A 14,158-nucleotide genomic window follows, 5' to 3' on the forward strand; every position below is an offset into this window, starting at 1 on the left:
GCTGAACTTCCAGCTGAACCCTCAGCTGAGCCACCAGTCCCCTCGCCTCTGCCACTTGCCTCGTCCCCTGAATCAGCCCGGCCCAAGCCCCGAGCCCGGCCTTCTGAGGAAGGCGAAGATTCCCGGCCCCCTCGCCTCAAGAAGTGGAAGGGGGTGCGCTGGAAGCGTCTCCGGCTGCTGCTGACCATCCAGAAGGGTGGTGTGCGGCAGGAGGATGAGCGGGAAGTGGCAGAGTTTATGGAGCAGCTTGGCACAGCCCTGCGACCTGACAAGGTGCCTCGAGACATGCGGCGCTGCTGCTTCTGTCATGAGGAGGGGGATGGGGCCACGGATGGGCCCGCTCGCCTGCTGAACCTGGACCTGGACTTGTGGGTGCACCTCAACTGTGCCCTGTGGTCCACGGAGGTATATGAGACCCAGGGTGGGGCGCTGATGAACGTGGAGGTTGCCCTGCACCGAGGACTGCTCACCAAGTGCTCCCTGTGCCAGCGCACTGGTGCCACCAGCAGCTGCAATCGCATGCGTTGCCCCAGCGTCTACCACTTTGCCTGCGCCATCCGCGCCAAGTGCATGTTCTTCAAGGACAAGACCATGCTGTGTCCGATGCATAAGATCAAGGGGCCCTGCGAGCAGGAGCTGAGCTCTTTTGCTGTCTTCCGGCGGGTCTACATTGAGCGAGATGAGGTGAAGCAAATCGCCAGCATCATCCAGCGGGGGGAGCGGCTGCACATGTTCCGTGTAGGGGGCCTTGTGTTCCACGCCATCGGACAGCTGCTGCCCCACCAGATGGCCGACTTCCACAGTGCCACCGCCCTCTATCCCGTGGGCTACGAGGCCACGCGCATCTACTGGAGCCTCCGTACTAACAACCGCCGCTGCTGCTACCGCTGCTCCATCGGCGAGAACAACGGGCGGCCGGAGTTTGTGATCAAAGTCATGGAGCAGGGCCTGGAGGACCTGGTCTTCACTGACGCCTCTCCCCAGGGTGAGCACGGGGCCCTTGAAGTGGTAATACGGAATTGGGCAAGTGTCTCCCAGCGTCCCCTTTACGGTGTTGAGAAGAGACCTGCAGGCTCCTCATGAGTGATCTTTCTCCCCCACTTAGGGCAGGCAGAGGTCTCTTGGAGATCTCCAGAGAAAGTGTTTTGACCGCTCAGTCACCTTGAATTCCCTTGTGATTGAGGGTATTTTGCTTGTCTGGCTACACGTATGTCAGCTCCTTCTCCTAACTCAGTGGATCTAAAGGATACAGTTCTGAGACTCCGTCTAACAGCTCACCCAATCTGATTCTAGCCTTGAGTTCCTTATGGTTGCTCTTCCCTGGATAAGATCTTGATCTTAGTTTCAGTGTTGCTGATAAAAGTAACAGTAAGAGTTACATTGTAGTGAGCGTGTGCTGTGTGCCATAAACTAAGCTGAGTGACTTATACAGGTTATTTTGTTCACACAAAACCCTGCAAGCCGAGTACTCTTACTGTGCCAAGTTTTACACACAGAGAAACTGAGTAGTGGAGAGATTTAAGTATTGGCCTTAAGGTCCCATGGCCAGTATTAGAACTTGAACCCAAGTCTTCTCAACTCCAAGACATGCCTGTGCTGGGTATCCTGGGCCCTGGGTTCACGTTTCTGTGTCACAAGGCTCTCTGATGCCCCTCCAGGGTGGGAAGCCTCCTGGCTTGTTGAGGGAGACTGAGATTGGGAGGCCAAGAGGGGCTCCTGAAGAACCACACACCCTTCTGACAGCAAGGTGGGCAGGCTACAGAAAACAAATGTAGCTTCAGGTGGAGGTTAGGGCCGAGGTCAGTGAGCAGAAGTTGCCTCTGAGGGCTGCTCTCTTTCCTTGCCTCTTAGCTGTGTGGAATCGCATCATTGAGCCTGTGGCTGCCATGAGAAAAGAGGCTGACATGCTGCGGCTCTTCCCTGAGTACCTGAAAGGCGAGGAGCTCTTTGGGCTGACCGTGCACGCCGTGCTGCGCATAGCTGAATCAGTAAGGAAGGGGCCAGGGGTGGGGGCAGGTGGGCGGGGGGAAGGTTGGTTCTGCCCCAGAAGTGCTCAGGCTAAAGTGAGCATGACCTGTGCCCACAGCTGCCTGGAGTGGAAAGCTGTCAAAATTATTTATTCCGCTATGGACGCCACCCCCTGATGGAGCTGCCACTCATGATCAACCCCACTGGTTGTGCTCGATCAGAGCCTAAAATTCTCACACACTACAAACGGTGAGCTTGGGGGGGGTTGGTAGGGACCCTCTGGCCAATTACAAGTGTTTGGGGTTACAGATCAGAGTTCCCTTGGAGAGACTGGGGGTTCACTCTAGGCCTCCTGATTAGAGGGTGCGCAGGTATCACTAGGGTATCCCTTTCCTCCCCGAGCCTGCTCAGGTATTCTGGGTTGACCTGCAGTCTAGACATAGACTTATCTTGGGCACTCTGGGAATGGCCGTTGGGGAGGTTCTGGGTAGACAGTGGTGAAATCATATGAAATGTATAAACGACCCAGTCACCACCTTCCTTTCCTGTTTTGCTTCCAGGGGGCCTGTGATTCTCCCAAACCTCAGACAGATGCCCCCTGAGTGCTAGGTTCGCCTTCCCTTCCCCAGACTGAGTTGGTGTTGAAAATAAATAATTAGGAATATAATAGGAAAAATAATAAAACCTTACATTTGTATAGCACTTTATACTTTTTTTTTCAAAGCGTTTTCACATCCATTATCTCATTTGATCCTCACAACAACCTTATGAGGTAGGTAGGGCAGGTGGTATGATCCCCATTTTACAGCTGAGAAAACTGAGACCCAGAAAGATTAAGTGACTAGACAAAGGTCACAGCTGGGACCAGAGCCGTATCTCTTGACTTGTGGTCCACTGTTCTTGCTGTGTACCGCAGTAGGCTGACCTTGGTCCCTGGGTAGAGGGAGGCAAAATCCACGCTAGGAGGGCTTTCTTGAAGGCCTTCGGTTGCTCCTCAGGCTGTCGTAGAGCGTCAAACTCTACCGCAGCCAGCCCTGGTCCTTGATGCTCTACAACAGTGGTTTTCAAACTGTGCGTGTTCCAGAAAGCCCTGGAACACATAAACTGAGTAGGCAGAACTTGGCCCTCTCCGTGCATAATAACTCCCCCTTCCCCAAATTGGATGCAACCAGAAGAGTTCCTTTTCCATCTAGTTTATGTATGGGAGTTCCGGTAATGTTTTGTTAAAGAAAAAAACCAAAAAGATTTCTTCTGTATAAAAAAAGAACCAGTTTGAAAACCACTGCTCTGGGGTGGGCAAGACTCTGGCTGGTGCCCTAGGGTGGTGAACAGGCATCCTCCTAGGCAGCATCATTCCCCTGCACTGAGCCGTCCGCACAGAGCCCAGCGTTACGTCAGAGAAGAGGACAGTCTAAAGAAAGGAGAGGATGCTACCTTTTGGCTATGAATTCAGAGCCAATTTTAATTAAAATCCAGCCCAATGTGGTAGACATGGCCCCCGTTTTCAGAGCTTCCAGTATGAGCAGGAAGTAGGACTCAGATATTTGAACAAATGATGAGCTTAAATTCCAGGCCTGGGCTGCTTGGGGAAGACCTCCCAGAGGTCTTGAGCGTGGCCTTGAGTCTGGTTTGGCAGGAGGGTGGTAGAAGGTGGGGAGATGGGAGAGCGGGCTCAGTGTAGGGGAATCAGTGCCCCTTCCCTTCCTCCATGCCCCACCCCACCCCCCATCCTGGGCTTTCTTTGCCACCCAGGCTGTTGGAAGGGTCCCCATAGCTAGTTGCTGCCTCACCAAGGCCAAGACTCAGATGCCTCTACTCCATTCCCAAGGCAGCAACTGCCCCTAACTGGAGCGTTGCACATCCCAGGGAGGAAGCGGGTGGTGTGTGCCTGGTCTGGGGGAGAGCTGTCTTGTCATGGACTATATCACCTCCCAGGCCCCACACTCTGAACAGCACCAGCATGTCCAAGGCATATCAGAGCACCTTCACAGGCGAGACCAACACCCCGTACAGCAAACAGTTTGTGCACTCGAAGTCATCTCAGTACCGGCGGCTCCGCACTGAGTGGAAGAACAATGTATATCTGGCTCGCTCCCGTATCCAGGGCCTGGGGCTCTATGCGGCCAAGGACCTAGAAAAGCACACAATGGTCATTGAGTACATTGGCACCATCATTCGCAATGAGGTGGCCAACCGGCGGGAGAAAATCTATGAGGAGCAGGTATGGGCTGGCAGAGGGGCCATCATGGTGTGTGGTGGTCCACACTTAGCCAAGGGGCAAGGGGCAGGATTGGGGCCAGAGGAGCAGGTGGAAAGCTGTGGGAAGAGGAGGGGAGAGGCAGGAGAACGGAAGAATAGGAAATGAAGAGAAGCCCACTGCCCAAGTCCACTCCTTGATCTCGCCACCGCCGCTGCCATTCTCTGATGTTCTTGCCCCTTCCTCTGCAACCTCTGCCTTTCTAGAATCGAGGCATCTACATGTTTCGAATAAACAACGAACATGTCATTGATGCTACGTTGACCGGAGGCCCTGCCAGGTGAGAGAGGGATGAGTAAGAAGGGATTTAAGAGTCCCCAAGGGTGGCATCCTGGGGGTGGGCCAACAGGGAACCAGAGCCATCCAACCCAGTTGCTCGGCGTCTCTGACTTTGTCCCACTGCCTAGGTACATTAACCATTCCTGTGCCCCTAACTGTGTGGCGGAAGTTGTGACATTTGACAAGGAGGACAAAATCATCATCATCTCCAGCCGGCGAATCCCCAAAGGAGAGGAGGTAAGAGGAAGCATCCCTCAGTGAGTGACAAAGCAGCTCCCTCTTCTCTGCCATTTGCCGCAAGTCAAAATCCAAGGCCACGGCCCTCCCGCACTTCCTCTGGGGGACTGGCATTGATTCTGCCCTCTTCTCTTTCCAGCTGACATATGACTATCAGTTTGATTTTGAGGACGATCAGCACAAGATCCCCTGCCACTGTGGAGCCTGGAATTGTCGGAAATGGATGAACTAAGAAGCTTTGAGGCTACCAGGCAGGGGAGTCCCCCACCCCAACCTCTTCCCTGAAAGGGATGAGGGGGAAGAGAGGTAGCAGCCAGAGCCAGGACCCAGGGCTGGGGCTGCCGGCTGACCGGAGCCCCTGGAGCAGGAGGCTGGGGCAGAGGGCCCTAGGCCACGCCCACCCTGGGCACCAGGGATGACCCTCTTCCCCGCCACTGGCCCCCAGGCTGGCATCTCTGCCCCCAGCTCCAGGAGGGGTCAGACAGAAGCAGCCATTGGGCATCTCAGGTTTGAGGGGGATATGGGCTGGGAACTACCCAGAAGCATCTGGGAGGCAGCAGGGAGGGGGGAGGAGGATGTGTGGCCGGGCCTCACAGCCCTGCTGCTCCCACCGACCTCTCTGGCCCAACTCGAGGCTGCAAAGAGACTTGACTAAGCTTGACAATCCCAAAGGCCGGGTCCCACACCTGGCCCTGCCTGCCGGGTCCTGCCCCCACCCTCACCCCCATCCCCTTCCCTCTCAATCTGTCTCTGTCTCCCTCTTCTCCTCTGTGTTTCTGTCTCTCTATGGGTTGTGTTTCCTTGTTTTCCACTCTGACAAATGCAACATGAACGGGAAAGAGGCGCCCCGCTGCCCAGGAGGGCAAGCCGGGCAAGCCGGGCAAGGAGACCCCGCACCCACACCTACCTCATTTAAGTGTTGGATTTTTTGCTGTTTTGAAATGTGAGACCCTCTCCAAGCCCCCTACTGCCCCAACCCTCTCCCCCACCTCACTGCCCTCTTCTGAGTGGGTGGAAGGGGGGTAGGAGGAAGAAGAAAAAACAACAACAAAAAATCCATCTTTGTTTTTAATTACGGGCATGGGATGGTGGTTGAGACTAATGATGATGAAGATTGGGGATGACTGGCCCCTAGTTGCTCTAGGACTTCCTTCTCCATCTGGACATGGGGGCAGGAGGGGTGTGCTAAACTTAGGACCAGGATATCTCCCTCCGGTTTTCCCAACCCCATCATGAGCCCATTTGCCCTCCAGCCCCTGGATAGGGTGGGTGGGTGGTAGGGTGAGGGCTATCCCTGAGTGGCATGCCCATACCCAGTGAGGCAGGGTGTGGCCCGGAGCTGCCGCTTTCCCCCCGTCACCAAACTGCTGCTGGTCTGGTGGGAAGGGGTGGTGATGTGGGGCTGGGGGAGCTTAGTGTCAGCGCGGGGAGGGTGGGGGGTATTTATCTATTTATACATGGGATTGTACATAGTCTTGTGGGGCATGGGGGAGCCGGCTGGAGGTGAGAACCCTCCCCTCTCCCCCCACCCCCGGGGAGAGCAAATGTAAAACTACTAATTTTTGTGCTTTATATATTCTATATAAATATATCTATTTTCTTTTTACAAAACCAGTTTATAAATGGTAGGGGGGCGTGGGGCGGACACATGGAGCTCCCCTTGTGGGGGAGCCCCCTCCATTACCCAACCTACCGCCCTTTTCCTCACCCCCTCCTCCCCACCCCCTGGCTGTGACTGCTGTAAGGGGGGGGTATAGAGGCTGGGCGATTCCCACCCCCTTTTGTATAGTTGGACTATGTTATAACGCACAAAAGTGAGCTGGCCCCAGGGGGAGCCAGAGGGTAATGGGTTCCCCTGCCTCCTCCCTTGTCCTTCCCCTTTCTGCCCAAGCTTGTGCTGCAGTTGAACCTCTTCCTGGGGGTAGGGTTAGGTCAGGGGGTGGGTGAGGCCCCAGACCCCTCTCTGGTAGGGAGCCATGGGGATGAAGATGAAGCTTATATGCAGTTCTCTCCTAGGGGCTGTGGGCAAAGGGCATTTTGTAATTAATATTTTCAAGAATCAAACGTCTGGAGTGTAGGGGTGGGCTTGGTGGTGGTGTATGGGCGGGCCTGCTGGAGGGGGAGCACGGTTGCTGTTGTGATTTTAGGTTTGTTTTTGTTTGTTTTCGAATTTGGGGGGTTGCGGATTGATGGGGGTAGGGAGATTTTTTTTTTTTTTTTTAAGCTGCTTCCTCAACTGTTTCAAGCTGCAAATGTTTAAGAGAATAACATCCCCTCACCCCCGCGGAAACCACTGTAGTTAAATCAGACAGTGGGGAGACTGGGCTGCTGCCCCCAAAGCCATTGGATGTTCCTTTTCCAAGAGCAAAGAAGGTCTAGGCTACAGGGAGGGGGAGATTGGCTCCTGCGAGTCAGGCTCTGGTTGGGGCTTGGGCCCTGGGATTGGGAAAAGGGGATGGGGCAGACTTTGTAAGCATATGCTAGGTATCTGATAGTCCTGTAGAATTTAGTGAAGAAACCTTATACAGTTTTTAATTTTTATATAAACTAACTCAGACCCAAGCTACAAGGTTGGAATTTTGGTTGTTGGTTTTTTTTTTTTTTTTTTTTAAAGTACCCCGCCTGTATAATTGCATCAGAATTCCCTCTCCCCCGCCCCGCCCTTCCCCGTGCCCCATGTTTGTATTTTGGGTTGGTTTACACTTGCACATATTCAATTTTCAGTTTTTCCCCTTTACGGTCTTCTCCCCTCACCTCCAGGACCCTCCCTCCCCCTTTTTAAAAAATAAATCTCTGACAAGTGTGAATCCCGTGAAGACTTTATTTTGTGTTGTGTGTATCCTGTACAGCAAGGTTGGTCCTTCGTAACAACGGATGAAATGATTCCCTTTTTTAAAGCGCCCTCTCTCCCTCCATCCCCAGCGCCCCTGTCCTTGGCATGTTTTGTATCAGCGATCATTCTGAACTGTACATAATTTATGTTGCAAGAGGCAAAGGGCAAGTTTTGGATTTTGCTTCTTCCAAGTTTGTTTTTAAACGACAAATAAAAAAAGAACATTTTAAATACAAGCGGCTCCGTCCCGTCACCCTCGCCGTCGGTGGGATCCGTGAGGTGCGGGAGGACCGGGGGGAGGGCGGATTTGGAGGCCAGGCCACGCCGGAAGGGTCAGCTCCTGGCCTTCCGCCCTTGGCTTGCGTCAGTCCTGACGTAGGCGGAAGTGGCGTCGCGGTACCGGACGTGGGGCGGGACCTTCCCCGCCTCCCGCCCCGGGCAAGCTTCCTAAAGCGAACGAACCCAGCCGGCGTCTGTCGCGATGGAAGCGGTGAGGAGCGCGGGAGGGCTGCGGGAGGGCGCCGTGGAGCTTGAGACCCCCACCCCCACCCCGCCCCGTCAGGGGACGGGGAGGCTGGGGCCGGCGCTGGTGCCCCGTAACCGAGAAGCAGGGTGTCTGTCCTATCCCGTGACCCTGCCCCTCCGCTCCTTCGCTGAGTGCATCTCCTAGGACTGGGCCGCGCCCGTGCCTGCCTTCGGTCCGTGGTACTTTTAGCCCGAGCGGGCAGTGACTCCTAGCTCCCTCCTTGGAACCTACGCACGCCTTGGCGATATCGGGCTTCCTTTCCTTTTAGCGCCTCGAGCCCTTCAGAGGTTTGCCTGAGAGAGAAGGGTTGTGAGCCAGCTTTCCTGGGTGAAGCAGGGGTTTCCGAGGGACCCCCGCTTGCAGGTAGCACCTGGTCCCCAGTTGTGTGAGTGTGATTCATGCAGTCCTTGGCAGGAGGGACGTCTGAAAGACTTTTATACTGCATTGAGGTGTCCAGCGAGGTAACATACCCTTAATGAGACTGAAAAGTGGGGTTTCCCCGAAGGAGGGAACCTTTCAGTGTTAGAGGCCACTGTGTCCCCTGATCTAGTTTAGGTCACGCCCTGCTCTGCGATTCTAAGCAGGTGTGCTGGCATAGCTCCTTCTTGGCAGGCACGCATTGACGGATTGTGGCAGGTCCCTGTCATCCTCCCAGAGTTGCTGCAGGTTGCCTACTACCTGTTTGGACCCATCCTCACTCTCAGGAGCCTTTGTCTAGTACTCTGGAACCCTGCCCACTCACTTCCCTCCATGTATCCTTTGTCAGGCAGAGTAACTCTAACTACCTTGGTTTTTATCATCTGCTACTGTAGTTGTGTGAGGGCTGCAGGTTCACCTTTCTTTGGATCAGTTACACGCCCAGGGTCATTCCCTTACTGTACCCTTTGTTTGCCTGCGGAGAGGTCATGTCCCTAAGGTTATAAAGAAGAAACCGGACCAAAGTGGTAAAATGATTTGCAGCTGGTCACCCAGGCAAGGGAGTAAGTTCTTACAGATTAAGAGAATTTTGAACAAGAATGAAAGTTCTGATTCCATTAAATTCAAAATAGCATTATTTTTTACTTACTTATAAATATATTATGGTTTACAAAGCATTTTAATATAGGTTTTCTAATTTAGCCCTCATACTTTATGTACTGGATTAGGTTTTTGGAATAGAAATAGTTTTGAAAAGAAAAAAAATAAAAGGGAGTTCCCTGGCGGTCCAGTGGTTAGGACTAAGCCTTTTCACTGCCAGGTCTGGGTTTGATCCCTGGTTGGGGGACTAAGATACCGCAGGCCACGTGTCTTGACCAATAAATTAATTAATTAATTGAATAAAATAAAGAAAAAGGAAAACTCCTGCTTTGAAAATGCTTAGCCTAACCGGAGTGGGGGTGAGGGCAAGTCAGTGACAGCTGTTATTTAAGGTAGACTGTAATAAATGCTAGCATCAAGATGCAGAAAAAGGACCGTGGCAGCATAGAGGAGGGAGAAATTGCTGTCAGCCCACGAGAGGGCATTGCAGGTTGAGAGAACAGTGTGAGCAAGGGCATAGAAACTGGGGCATGTAGAGATTAATTGGGGTGAGCCGGTGGCTTGATGTTGCCGGAGCTTTGGATTTTGGTCACAGTTGGAGAAATGACTGGAGAATGGAAAAGTAGGCTGGGGTCAGGTTGAAGATACTGCATACCACATTAAGTCTGAACTTGGTTTTGTAATAAGAGGACCCATGGAAGATTCATGAGCAAGGTAGTGAGTGTACTTTAGGAATATTCCTAACGGCTTTCTGTAAATGGCTGAAGCTGCTCCAGAGTAGTGAGGTCTTGGTTGCTGGAGTTGAAAGTCCCTTCCAAACTTGAGATGCTTGGTGAGAGAACTTGGTGACAGCATGAAAGACAAATTGAAGAGGCACTAGACTTCCTCTTCTCTAAACTGGCGGGGAGACCAGCTTAGGGAATGCTGTAGAAGTGGGATGTAAAAGGCTAAGTTAAAGCTGTGAAAGTGGAAAGGAGAGAGATGGCTTTGAGGCATTTCTAACATAGCAGCTTAGCTGATAGATGTTAAGGGCGAGTCTAGGTCGCGCCCTGCTCTGTCATTCTAAGCAGACATGTTGGCATAGCTTGTTCTTGGAGGAATCAAGACCACAGTTCTAGGCATCAGGGGAAGACAGCAGTGCAAAAACAAAGGTGGGACCCACAGTAAAAATAATAGGATTGGAGGGACAGATGCTGTTCTGTTTTGTATTGAAGCATTTGAGGAGTCTCTGTGACATCTGTGGTGGTCCAGCAAACAACTGAGAATGTGGATCAGGAGTTTGGAAGAAATTGTGAGTCTGTGTGTCAGATCTAGGGTGTGTCTCTGAAAACAGTATTTTGCACAAGTCCCCTATGTTATTAAGTGTAGAGAGAGTGGACATAATTATCCCACTCCTGTGTGGAGAAACAGGCAGAAAGATAAAGTCATATTCAAGTGTGTCTGACTCTCTTATGTAGGTATCTGTGTCTCTGTTTAGCTGTATGTCTCTTTCCTCTCTCTGTAACTTAATCTTAGGTCTCTCTGTTCATATCAGTGTGTATCATTATCAATTTGAGAGTTAAAAAACAAAACAGTTGAGAGTTATATGCAAACCCCCATGCTACGTGGTATGAGGGAGTGATACAAAGACCTATATGATAGTTCCAGGCTTCCAGGAATTTACAGTCTGTTTGGATAGATAACGAACAAAGTAACTGTAGCACAGTGCAGTAAATAGGTATCATACGCTGGGTACAATAATTTCTACAGAAGTAGCTGTTTCTGTGTCTCTGTATAGATCTTTGTAAGACTGCTTTACTGCTAAACAGACCTCTTTCCCACTTAGAAGTGATGAGGCTGTTGTTCCGATAGTTTTGCCAAAATGCAGGGCCATGCTGATAGCCTTATGCTGCCCAGACAGAAGAGAGGGAGATTATCCCCTGCCCACACCCTGGCCCATTAGAGGAGGGAAGTTTAGGGCTGTCCTGCCAACTTGACCCTGTTTACCAGCCAACCTCCCAGCTTCAAGCCAAGGCCTTTAACTTCATGTTGCTACAGCAGCTGTGGAGGTAAAGTATGACTTTAAGTTAGTTTGGGGATATTACCAGACAGAGCAAAATAGAGGCAAAACTGTTGATTCCAGCCGACAAAAATTATCATGATCTCTCCTGGGTTCCTAGATAACAATGAAATTTCCAAATGTTCCCACTTGAGGGAGCACAGAGATGGTTCTGAAGGTTTCTCTATATTCAAAGCACTTTCTAATCTCAGACTGTCATGAACAAGGAAACTTGGAAAACCAGCACCCTCTGGGCTATAGCAGCCTTTGACTCACAAGGGTGCTGAGAGGACTCAGTTCCCTAGTTTCAGAACATTTATCCTTCTTATCTACCCCTCAGTCATTCAAACTTTGACTCTCTCTGGTAGTCGGCTGCTGGGATCCTCCCCAGATGTGGCTCCCTCTCATGGTAAGGGGTACGTCAGTGACTCAGGTGCCCACAGCTACGCTTAGTGACTGTTTGGGGGAAAGCAGTATTGTCTCTCTGGCTTCCATATTTTTTATAAAATAGGTCTGTGAGAGTGTTGTGGCACCAACCTTAAGCTCATATTTTCTAGTCTCAGCTTTTAAGACCTAATGTTTCATTAGGCAAGGTAGTATATAAGGGCATGAGCTTTGGAACAGCACAGATCTGTATTCAAATCCCCATTCCACCCTTTGCCAGCCATGCGACCTTGGGCAGGTTGCTTAATATTTCTTGAACCTAAGTTTCCTAATCTGTGAAAATAAGGCCAATAATAGTATTCACCTCAGGGTTATTAGAAGGATTAAATGAGATACTATTTCTGAAGGACAAGGAAGTCATTAGTTAACCAGCCCTTTCCCTAATGTTGCTAGGCTCAAATGGATGGAGCCTAAGATAGGCTGAATCTTTGTTCCTCTGTCTCTCCAGGTCACTTCTTCAGATAACTACTCAGCTCTGGAAAATGAGCACCCTCAAGGTAAGTTTACTGAAGAAAGGAAACTGGCATGAGAACCAGTTTCATACCAGTAGCCCAATGCTAATTTGTCTTCAGCAGTGCTTTTGAATTTCTCCCGAAGTCTTCCCTGGGAAGATCAAAGCTGGGCCAGATAATGTGCCAAACCACATAAATCAGGAACAGTGATTTGGCAAGATCACCTAGGAATAAATCTCGGGCAGGGTGAGGATGATTAATATCCTCAGTTGTCATACCACTTGAGAGAAACTTTTGAGGTACGGGGAAAACTTCCATAGGCAACTCTGGGCTGGCTAACCATGGTTTAGAAGTCCCTGGAAGGGGCTTCCCTGGTGCTCCAGTGATTAAGACTCTGTGCTTCCAATGCAGGGTGTGCAGGTTCCATCCCTGGTTGGGGAACTAAGGTCCCACATGCCGTGCGGCCAAAAAAGAAAGAAAGAAAGAAAGAAAGAATAGTGAATGAATAAATGAGTTGATGCTGCAAAAAAAAAAAAAAAAAAAAAAAATCCCTGGCATGTTCTGAGTAGCCCAGAAACAAAGCCACTAGGATTTCATCATACAGCGATCTCACTAAAACCACTGAGTATACACAAGAAATTATAGAAGGGACTTGAAACCCTTAGAACTAATCTAGAAATAGAGGCACTAAACCCTAAAATTCAGGGCACAGGAGAAGGCAATTCCAGCACCTGCCCAAATACTTGGTTAGAATGGAATGGTCCAACCCTAGGTCATCTAGAAAGAAGCAAAATTTATAGGCATCTCTGGTAAAGAATTTTGCCCAGGAACACTCCTAGTCTTCCTAGGACATGCTTATGGCATTAGGAGTACGCACTTTCTCAGAGGATTGAAATACGGGATGAGATCCTAGGACATATTATTAAAGGTCCGTGAATTCTCCACAAGAATTTTTTAAATGTTCTGTTTTCATGTTGTTGGTATCCAAAAAAGTTAATATAGTCACATTTTGAATTACCTAGATGATTCTTCATAATTGAGTACTGCCCCATGATATCAGTGCTCATTTTGTGTCTCTGAGTGCATTCACATTAGCACCAACTGAGGCAGGGGTAAGACACTCAAATTGTCTCCATGGATCAAGCAGTGACGTGAGCTGCGTATGACTACAATAACCTGTAGATCTCGTTGCATCTAAAAGGAGGCAGCAACTCTCCAGGTCTGGTCAATTGCTACTATTTGGGAATTCACAACCTACTTTTGTAAGATCTTCTGATTATGAAAAGAAACTGAGAGTTTGGATTTTTATGTAAATCTCCAGATTTTTTAAATTGGGCAACTGATTTAAATTATTTTAAAAATCCTGGGAAAACCAAGTCAAATATGTTTGTAGGCCTGTAGCCTGGAATGGTGGTATTTAACTATCAGTGTAGCATGTCTTAAACTGGTGTCAAAAGACATGGGAGTCTTCGTGGGAGTCTGTGAGTTTTCAAATTTGAGGAACAATGGTGGCCTTCCAGTTAAAGATGGTGGATTGAATACATGCATCTACTTTCGCTCCTTCACAAAAAGCCACTAAAACCATGAAGGAATTTTTTTTAAAAGGTACAAAACCATCAGAATAGGGAGAACAAGAGAGGAGATAATAGCAATGAATTTTTGGAAGCTGGAAAGCAGACAGAAGTGTGGTAAGTGACTTAGCAGACCTGAGAAAACTGAATTATAAACTAGCAGTGAGGAAAGCCCAAAAGCATTGAAGGTCTAAGAAGCAGTCAGATCCCAAGACTCCCTCCCCCACTGAGTGCAGCTGGGAAACTCCCATCCCAACTTTGGCAAAGACTGGAGGTATGGAAAGGGGCGCCGGCCCAGTTGAAGGCAGAGGTGCTGCGCTGAAAACAGGAGCATGAAGTGAACTATACTGGATGCTGAGACCCCAGCCCTTTTCCCCCATTCGGTTTTCAGAGTGCTAATAGAAAAGACTTCATCCTCCAAGCACAAAATTGCATGAATAATCCTTCTCTTCAGAATCCCATTGAGGGGAAAGCCCTATAAATGTAAGTATTGAGTGTTCCCCATCTAAGTGGTTCACCGTCAACAAGGTTCATTT

General features: G+C 50.1%; 2 protein-coding genes across 4 annotated transcripts in view; both read left to right on the forward strand.

Annotated features, from left to right (window-relative positions):
- Window positions 1–7,810, forward strand: part of KMT2D (lysine methyltransferase 2D) — a 40,321-nt gene extending 32,511 nt beyond the window's left edge. The window contains exons 49-55 of the mRNA XM_024737063.1: window positions 1–985; window positions 1,852–1,988; window positions 2,087–2,217; window positions 3,904–4,189; window positions 4,432–4,505; window positions 4,633–4,741; window positions 4,881–7,810. The exon at window positions 1–985 is cut by the window's left edge and continues 204 nt beyond it. Coding sequence (XP_024592831.1) covers window positions 1–985; window positions 1,852–1,988; window positions 2,087–2,217; window positions 3,904–4,189; window positions 4,432–4,505; window positions 4,633–4,741; window positions 4,881–4,973 — 1,815 coding nt within the window. The 3' untranslated portion in view covers window positions 4,974–7,810. The remainder of the gene's footprint in view (window positions 986–1,851; window positions 1,989–2,086; window positions 2,218–3,903; window positions 4,190–4,431; window positions 4,506–4,632; window positions 4,742–4,880) is intronic.
- A 168-nt stretch (window positions 7,811–7,978) lies between these two features.
- Window positions 7,979–14,158, forward strand: part of PRKAG1 (protein kinase AMP-activated non-catalytic subunit gamma 1) — a 13,842-nt gene continuing 7,662 nt past the window's right edge. For 2 of the 3 annotated variants that reach the window (XM_024736922.1, XM_024736921.1), the window contains exons 1-2: window positions 7,979–8,064; window positions 12,048–12,096. In XM_024736922.1, the coding sequence (XP_024592690.1) occupies window positions 8,056–8,064; window positions 12,048–12,096 (58 nt within the window). In that variant the 5' untranslated portion in view covers window positions 7,979–8,055. The remainder of the gene's footprint in view (window positions 8,065–12,047; window positions 12,097–14,158) is intronic. The other variant, XM_024736923.1, reaches the window with a different exon arrangement.

Source organism: Neophocaena asiaeorientalis, unplaced genomic scaffold, assembly GCF_003031525.2.
Source record: "Neophocaena asiaeorientalis asiaeorientalis breed wild unplaced genomic scaffold, Neophocaena_asiaeorientalis_V1.1 scaffold134, whole genome shotgun sequence".
In the NCBI taxonomy this organism is placed as follows: domain Eukaryota; kingdom Metazoa; phylum Chordata; class Mammalia; order Artiodactyla; family Phocoenidae; genus Neophocaena; species Neophocaena asiaeorientalis.